Source organism: Cebus imitator, unplaced genomic scaffold, assembly GCF_001604975.1.
Source record: "Cebus imitator isolate Cc_AM_T3 unplaced genomic scaffold, Cebus_imitator-1.0 Scaffold622, whole genome shotgun sequence".
Classification (NCBI taxonomy): domain Eukaryota; kingdom Metazoa; phylum Chordata; class Mammalia; order Primates; family Cebidae; genus Cebus; species Cebus imitator.
In genome coordinates this window covers 414183-423263 of record NW_016107937.1, presented here as the reverse complement: position 1 = coordinate 423263, position 9081 = coordinate 414183, and the positions used below count along the sequence as shown (strand labels likewise).

General features: G+C 34.7%; 1 protein-coding gene across 1 annotated transcript; it reads right to left on the bottom strand.

Annotated features, from left to right (window-relative positions):
* Window positions 1–1499: 1499 nt before the first annotated feature.
* LOC108295163 (olfactory receptor 5M9) lies at window positions 1500–2892 on the bottom strand. The gene has a single exon (XM_017517204.1). It carries the CDS (start codon window positions 2878–2880, stop codon window positions 1906–1908), a length of 975 nt encoding a protein of 324 aa, XP_017372693.1. The 5' UTR covers window positions 2881–2892; the 3' UTR covers window positions 1500–1905.
* Window positions 2893–9081: the final 6189 nt, after the last annotated feature.

Here is a 9081-nt window from a genome sequence, read left to right as displayed (position 1 = left end):
GCACATATACACCATGGAATACTATGCAGCCTCCAAAAATGATGAGTTCGTGTCCGTTGTAGGTACATGGTTGAACCTGAAAACCATCATTCTCAGCAAACTGACACAAGAACAGAAAATCAAACACCACATGTTCTCACTCATAGGTGGGTGCTGAACAATGAGAACACATGGACACAGGGAGGGGAGCATCACACACTGGGGTCTGTTGGGGGGAAATAGGAGAGTGACAGCGCGGGGTGGGGAGTTGGGGAGAGATAGCATGGGGAGAAATGCCAGATAAAGGTGAAGGGGAGGAAGGCAGTAAATCACGCTGTCATGTGTGTACCTATGCAACAATCTTCCAAAACCTGTACCCCAAAACCTAAAATGCAATAAAAAAATATGGCTTTAGAATGTCAGATTGTGAAGTCCATTTCTGTAAAAACAGTCGTTAGCTTGAGTAGCCCTACATTTTGTACCTCATCCTGACTTTTTAGAAGCAATTATAGGTGGTTTAGAAACAATTTTCATACTTTGCTGTCAGAATGCAAATTTCTGAAAGAGTATGTATCCCACCTACCTTTACTCAGATCCATTCTTAGTTGCTAGGAAAGTGAACCATGGTAAATTTGCATGAACAACAATGCTTTCTGTGTTTGAATTAGTCCATCTTCCTAGAAGCATTACTGCAACTGTATTTTACTTCTCAGAGTCAACTTGTACATATTAGTTGAATTGTGCACTCTCATAGTTGGATTATCACATCCTAAATAAACTAACTCTTCAGCAATCACCTTTATCTTACACTTACCTTTATGAAATTAGCTTAGCAAGAGTCACCTAGGTAAACAAATTTCCATTGTTATCTGTAGCAAGAATATAATGTAGAACAAGTAAGCTATGGAAGCACCAATCTAGACAGTGAGCCTTTGAAGATTTTTAACCAGGCCCAAATGGGACACAATTTAGAACTCTGTGGGTCACATTTGAACACATGCCCAGTTCAGCAGCATTTAGTTGAACAGTGCTTCTTGTCTGTTTCATCAACTCTAGACACTAAAAGCCCGATTTAAGTTGCTATATACAGAGTCAAAGAATTAAATGTTAGTGAAAAGGAGCTGGAAGCAAAGAAAAGTTTCAAATCATACTATCAACCAATGATTTAATGAGACATTATAGTATTGCCAAATCTCAGACTATTTGTCAGAAAATTTATATTGGCTCATCTTTTCATTATGATAAGGGCAGGAAAATCTTTTGTCAGAGAGAGTTCACCTGATTAACATCAGAAAATGTGTGAATGAGTACACATCAAGAAGTAAAGTTAGGGTAAGAAAACAAACCATTGAAACAAAACATTATTAACTATCAAATTATGCAAAATTATGACAAACAGGATTATATTAAGTTACTAGTTTAAAATTCTAAGTATAATTGCATTTTCAAAATTTTAAACACTTTTTAGGTAAACTGTTCATCAATATTTTATGGTCATGAAAAATAAATGAAGTGTTTACTTTGTTCTGGGAGTTTATGTATTTCACATGAAATCTAGTTTGAGAAGCATGTAGATGTATAAAATAATCTGGGAAATAACATCCAACACTAACAAGTGTACCTCCAACTTAACATGTATATATCTACACTTACTTGTCAGTTCCTCCAGTGACTACACTCAGCCCAATTTTAAGCATATTGTGAATGAACATCATGTAATCTTTTATAATATGGGTGCACATGTAGGAGAAAATATGCTTAGCATTTGGAGTCCATACATAAGGTAAAGCATCACTCTGTTACGTTGAACCTCACAGTGCATGAAAGAGTTACCTTTACATAGCACTGTCTGAGCTTCAACTTTTACATGTGACCATTTATAATAGGATCCTATTTATAATACGGACAACAATATCCCCTGCAGTTTTATTGCCTCATGAATGTCTTGGTGATTGCTTTGTTGACTGCTTCTTTCACGTCCTTGTTTCTCAGACTGTAGATCATGGGATTCAACATGGGAATTACTGTGGTGTAAAACACAGCCACCATTTTCCCCTGCTCTACAGATTCCTCAGTGGGTCTCCTGAGATACATGAAGATGAGAGTCCCATAAAAGAGAGACACAGCCATCAAGTGGGACCCACAGGTGGAGAACGCCTTCCTCCTGCCATCGGCAGAGCGCATGCGTAGCACAGCTACTACAATGAGAGTGTAGGAGATGAGGACCACTGAGAGGGAATACGTGAAGTTAATTCCAGCTATAACAATCATTGTGATTTCTTTGATGTGCACTCCCCCACAGGCAATCTTGATGAGAGGGGGATCTGCACAATAGAAGTGATTGATTTCAAAGATTCCACAGAAGTACAAGCCATAAGTCCATAGTGTGCATATTAGGCTGACAGAGAATCCATAGACATAAGGCACAGAGATGAGTCGAACACACACAGTCCTGGACATTTTACTGCCATAAAGCAGAGGGTTGCAGATGGCCATGTACCTGTCAAAGGCCATCACAGCCAGGATATAGACCTCCACGTGGACAAGAGCAATGAAAAAATAGCACTGCACCAAGCACCCCACATATGAAATGGTTTTTGTCTCTGATAGTAAGTTTTCCAGCATTTTAGGGGTAACATTGGAGGAGAAGCACACGTCCACAAAAGACAGATGACTCAGGAAAAAGTACATGGGGCTCTGAAGCTGAGGACTGATGCTAATCAAAATGATCATACCAATATTTCCCAACAGACTGAGCATGTAAACCGCTAAGAACACCACGAAGAAGAGAACCTGTAGCTCTTGACGACAGGTCAGCCCCAGGAGAATAAATTCTGCCACATCCGTGAAATTAGGCATTGCCTTAGTATAGACCAAGTCTGTGTCGCCTATGGAGAACATTTTTTTAAAAAGGAGGTAAATGGATTTGTTTTATTCTGGAAACTTTGAGTTGCATTTATCCTTATTTTAATTCAAATAATTTAAAAGCAACGTATACTTTGAAAAATGTATAATACAGGGTTTAAATACACTATATGTAAAATGAACTGAATATGTAACACAGTAGACATTGCAGTTTTAGTTCTGATCTAAGTTCCCTTTTTGCTGTAGATGTCCATGATTGTAGTTTCACCTTTTTGGCTCATCATAAACGTCAAAATAGGTAAAGAGCTGCAGATGCTGCAGTCAGAGATTTTCCTATGTAAAAATTTCTAATCTCCACTGATTTTCTCTCATTAGTAGAATTTGACTTAGGTTAGTTTTATTGCTGTGTTAAGCATAAAATATATGAAATAAAGCATCATGGCATCTAAGAGACATAAACTAACACTACTTCATTTTGTTTCAGTCACTGTGTGATGTGTTTTTCTTATTTTACATAAAATCATTTGCGCTTTAATATTTAGGTTGGTGCAAAAGTTATTGTGGGTTTTGCTGTTACTCTCAATGGCAAAAAATGCAATTACTTTTGCACCAACCTAATATTAGTGTGTTTTGTTTACCTTAAAACTCTTGAGACTGTCTTGCTTAGTAGTTACATTTAACAGAAATTCAGAGATAGTTCTTCATATGATTTCTACATGCCCTGATCTCTAGATGCACTTCACGTAATACAATAATCCAGAATTATTTAAACTCCCTAAAAAATATTTTTCTGGAGGCAACAGTTCCAGCCTTGTAATATGTTTAAGAATAGCTAACTGCTATTGAATGTCCATGAAAACTCTGGCATGCAAACATTCTACAAAACAGGTTTTATTTGTATGCCCATTTTACAAATGAGGAAGCTAAACACTGAGACATTAAGAAAGTCTTTCTGGGTCAGAAATCTACTAATTAGCAGGAATGAGATACAAAAAATAATTACTTAAGTGTTGTATGTTTAATAATCTTCTATTGCTGCCTTTTTGACAGCCTCTTCTACCATTACATTTCATTTAAAATTCAGTTTGCTTATCCTCCACAATGGGAGGAAGTTATCTCTTTAATAGTTCATCTTTAATAGACTTTTAAGAGTTTTGGTTATCCAGAGCAGCCTGGACCACTAAGATAGTAGATCATTGCAACTCTCTACTTCTCCAAGTTTAGGTGATTTCATCATTTCTGGATCAGATGGCAATGATTTCCGGGAGAAAATAAATTTAATACCTAAATGTGTATCACCTATCAAAATAATCAAGAAGATTGAAATTGTAATTTATAAATAGAAAACCAAAATTCATTTCTATTAATATTTTAGGAACTATCCCTCAAGAAAAACAGTGAAGATATAAATTATTGGACCAATCATGCCCTCTGACCCTATATCCCCACCTCAATTCACATATATATTTAAACAATATTATGAAAGTTAATAGTTTTTGTTTGTAAAGGAGAATGAGAAGACAAAAAAATGAAATAAAGAGCTTTGCAAATCTGCATTATAATAAGCTCATTCTTACAAAGTTTTGAATAAACCAGGGACAGAAGTATAAAAAGTTCCCAGTAATATAATTTCATAAAAGAAAATACTCTGATAATAAATAAGACTGTGAATAATGTGTTAGGTTCCTCTTCAAGACAGAGAGTGAAATTAAAAGATTTGACTGCATCAATCTCTATTGCAAAAAGTGAAGAACTTGCAGACCTACCTTCAGCACAGAGAGTAGCAAATGATAAATTCTCACTATTTATAATAGTACATTAAACATAGGAACACTGGGATCATCTCCCTAAAGGACTCTCCAGGTAATTATGAAAGGAATAATAAGTAAAATTCTGTACACAGCTCAGGGGTAGAAGCAGTTAAGGAACATGGATGAGAAGAAAAAGTTTTAAATAAAATAGGCCAAAATTCTTGAACATAACATAATCTTATCTCTCACTTTCACATGGGCTCTGTCCTCTGTTATTACACATTGACAACCATGCATTTCAGCAATTATATTTATATAATATAAATTTACATTGTATAAAATTTACATTATATAAAATTATATTATATAAAATAATTACTATATAAAATTATATCATATAAAATTTCAGTGATTCCCTTTCTTTCAGGTTCAACAACTGTTCTAAAAAGCACCATCTGTCAGGATAGATGATCATACCAATGTACGTCCCATGCATCTCTTGATTGTGTTTAGATGTCAGATACTCAGAGTATAAATCATTAGCAGAATGACTATAAGTAGAAGTCGTTACTGATGTCAGACAGGTCTGGAATTATACCTTTACTATACCCTTTTCACTATGTTGCCTTGAACAAGCAATGTACTTTTGAGTCTCAAAGTACTCATCTGTAGAATACGGAAACTATTATCTTACATTTTTGTTGAGGTGATTTTAGAATAACATAGGGATAACTCTCTTCCCAATGCCTGTTGCATGTGAGACACACAGAAGTTCTCATTATTTGTGCAGCTTTACCTCTAAACAGTTTACTGGTATTATCTTACCACTTCATTAGGGTTGTGATTAATATTATCCTTACATTGAAGGATAAAATTATTCCTATGTGAAATAAGTATGATGTGTCGGGCTTGGTGGCTCTTGCCTATAATCCCAGCACTTTGGGAGGCCTGGGCAGATGGATCACTTGAGGTCAGGAGTTCAAGATCAGCCTGACTAACATGGTGAAACGCCATCTCTATAAAATTACAAAAATTAGCCAGGCATAATGGTGGGTTCCTGTAATCCTAACTACTTGACAGGCTGAGGTGGGAGAATCACTTGAACCCAGGAGGCAGAGGTTGTAGTGAGCCAAGATCATGCTACTGCACTACAGCCTGGGTGACAGAGCAAGACTTCATCTCAAAAAAAAATTGTGATGTTAATTTTTTCCTTTTTTAATTTTAGGTTTAGGGGTACCTAAGCAGGTTTGTTATACAGACAAAGTGGGTGTCACTGAGGCTTAGGGTACAGATTATTTCATCACTTAGCTAATAAGCATAGCACCTGATAGGTACTTTTTTGCTCCTCTCCCTCCTCCTACCCTCCATTCTGAAGTAGGCCATGGTGTCTGTTGTTCCCCTCTATAGCTCCCACTTATAAGTAAGAACATGTGGTACCGGCAAGTTTAGATACTATCAAGCCAAAGAATGCGGATGCAAACTTAGATTATGTAAACTCTAAAATGTATACTTCATCAATTTAGTCTGGAAAATTATGAACAGAATTGTGCTTGGGCAAAGTTTTTTGGTGCTAAACTACTCAGAATTTATAAATTTCTTCTTAAATATCCCTCATTTCCAATGATGGCATGTTTTGAGTTTCATATTTTTAAGATAATTACAGAAGATTGTAGTTCTTTTTGTAATAGAACTAAAAACGTGTACTTTTTAAACCTAATCTCTTTTTTAATATAAGCATATTCTCAATGATTAGAGAAGAAAACCATGTGATTAAATAATTTATCAGCCTACAATGTCTTAGCAATATTTTTAATCTAATCTCATATTTCCATTCTTTTCGAGTGAAGAACAAAAGACTGTTTACAGTAACCGTCAAAGTCAAGTTAAAGGGTAAGTTATTTTTCCACATTCACACTGTATGTACATATCCTGGATATAGAGGAAGTGATATCATAGATATCACCACTAGATATCATATACTGCTATGTTCTAGAGATTCAAAGATAAGTACGACATACAGATTAATGTCAGTATTTATGAAGGTACTAACATAAATCCAAGTTTCTAAAACTTGGATGTGTTCTTATAGAGTTCTAATAGGGACAGAAATTTAAGAAATGACTGATTCTTCTTTGGGGATTTAGTGGAATTCTAGAAAAAGGTTTCTTGGATATTTTGCAAATTTATTTTCAAATATAGGCTGTATCATATAGGAAACTTCTAGAAAATGTTTCTCAAATTACATTTCTAAGAAAACATTTGTGCTAGGCATGATGTTAATAGATACAGTGGAGAATAATTTACAAATGTTTCTCCATAAAATTGGACATCTTTGTGCTCCATCAAATCTCTTAGTGATTCACAACCTACCTAGTAAAGTTGTTTACCATACACATCATTCATTTAACTTAAAAACTTACACTCACACTCACATACACATGTCCCTCTCTATATATGTATATACATATGTATATATACACACATACATATATGTCTATAAACATTCATATAGCTTGTATATATTTCTCTCATATATGTGCGAGATAAATTTCATTAATTTGATATTTTGTCAATGAACATTCACATTCTGTAGAACACAGAGTGCAAGTCTGTCTAATAAGAATCTCGAGATAGCCTGTCAGCAGGACAGTATATTTGTTGGAGATGGGATTGTATCATATCTTCTAATAGCTATATATTGTCTCTAAAACAAACAATTATTCCCAAGATCTTTCTTGTAATCTGCAGTGTTAAACCGTGTTCAAGCAAAATTTGATAAAAATTTATCGTTATTACCGGTTAGTAGTTACCAAAAACTTCGGAGAGTAGGCAGGAGGTAACTTTCATTGTAAAAATAAATGAACACTTACACATTGATCATCCAAAACTTTTCAACCACAAACTTGGAAAGGAAATTTTTCTCTGGATAGAGGAGAAAATTACCAACAAAAACAGATTACATTCTACATGACTCCAGAGTTTTAGTCTAATTAATAAAAACCTGAAGCATTAATTAGTGGATAAATTTTTAAAAATGAATAATAGTTGAATTTCTGAAAACTATATAAACTGCCTTAGGATATATTTATAAATAAGCTGTAAAATTTGTTATAGAATTGTTAAAATCTCTAAGATCCTTAGATTCATAAGCAAACAGAGATTACATACATATCAACTGATAACTCCAGATATCTGATTCAACAGTTTATGCCTATGGCTGCCTGAAATGTTCTTCTTAATGTAATTTTCAAAGACAAGCAATAGGGGGATTCTTATTTGGAAAGTCATATCTCATTCTGTAGTACCAAGGATGATTCAGCACAAACAAGAATGTAGAAGATGGTATTGTCAGTTCTCCCCACAAGCTAAATACAAAGAGCCCTGAGTGATGGTTAGCCAGGTGATGAAGAGCAATAGTAAAATTAAAGGAAACTAGTGGTTAAATATGATCCTAGGGGGTGCAAGGTCTTCAAAAAATAGATAATTGGGGAACTCAAGAGTATTTAGAGGATTTCCTCACCACCTGATGTCCAAAATACACACGTCCTCTTCCTTTACCATATCACTTTATTTCAAATTAAATTACCAATAAATATGAATTATTTTCCAGACCAGGTATGAAGCAATATTAAGTATCCCAGTTAAAGAGTTCTGTTGCTATCATCAGACCTTGGTTGGATCCAGGCTCTATGACATATTTTATAAAGCTGAACATGTTTTATTCTTGTTTTGTTTTGTTTTTACATTTTCTGTTTCTCAGTATGACTTAACAGCAATAATAACATCCATTTCATTGTTTGCTTGTGATTATGAAGAAAGATATTATATATTAACACATAATAAATATAATAATGATTATCAGACACATTCCATTAATCATTTGTAATTATCAAATAATATAATCTTATTGAAATGTATCTCTTTGATATATCTCACACACATATACACATAACATAACATAGATAAAATTATTAATGCATTCCTATAAATCATAAAAGAAATAAAATCTACAATGCAAGCTTCACCTGACAATTCCAGATAGATGTAATTTTTAGCCAACATGAGAATGAAGAGAAATATTCCCAATAAGGATATAGAGTTGAAAAGTGCATGCTATATGTGGGAATGGTAAACACCTTCAACTTGACACAGAGAAATTGGGAGAAGCTCACAAGAGAAACGCCTCCCTCAAGTGCTTGCCTTAGAAAACAAGGAGCAATTAAGAATTTTTCCTTAAAATGACCCCTTGGGAAGTACATCTCTAGAGAAAAAGCCACCTGTTGAGTGTGTGGGGTTTTTTTTCAGTGAAGAGGTCTTTTTAAAACGTAAGTGAGTTCATATGACTGCTTCGCTAGGAATCCTCCAGAGGCTTCCCACTTTTCTAATTTGAAGACCTGGAACCAACCCAAATGCCCATCGACGATAGACTGGATAGGGAAAATGGGGCACATATACACCATGGAATATTATGCAGCCATCAAAAACG

Excerpts from the sequence above, each read along its gene's own strand:
- LOC108295163 (XM_017517204.1), bottom strand. The coding sequence starts at position 2,880 with ATGTTCTCCATAGGCGACACAGACTTGGTCTATACTAAGGCAATGCCT.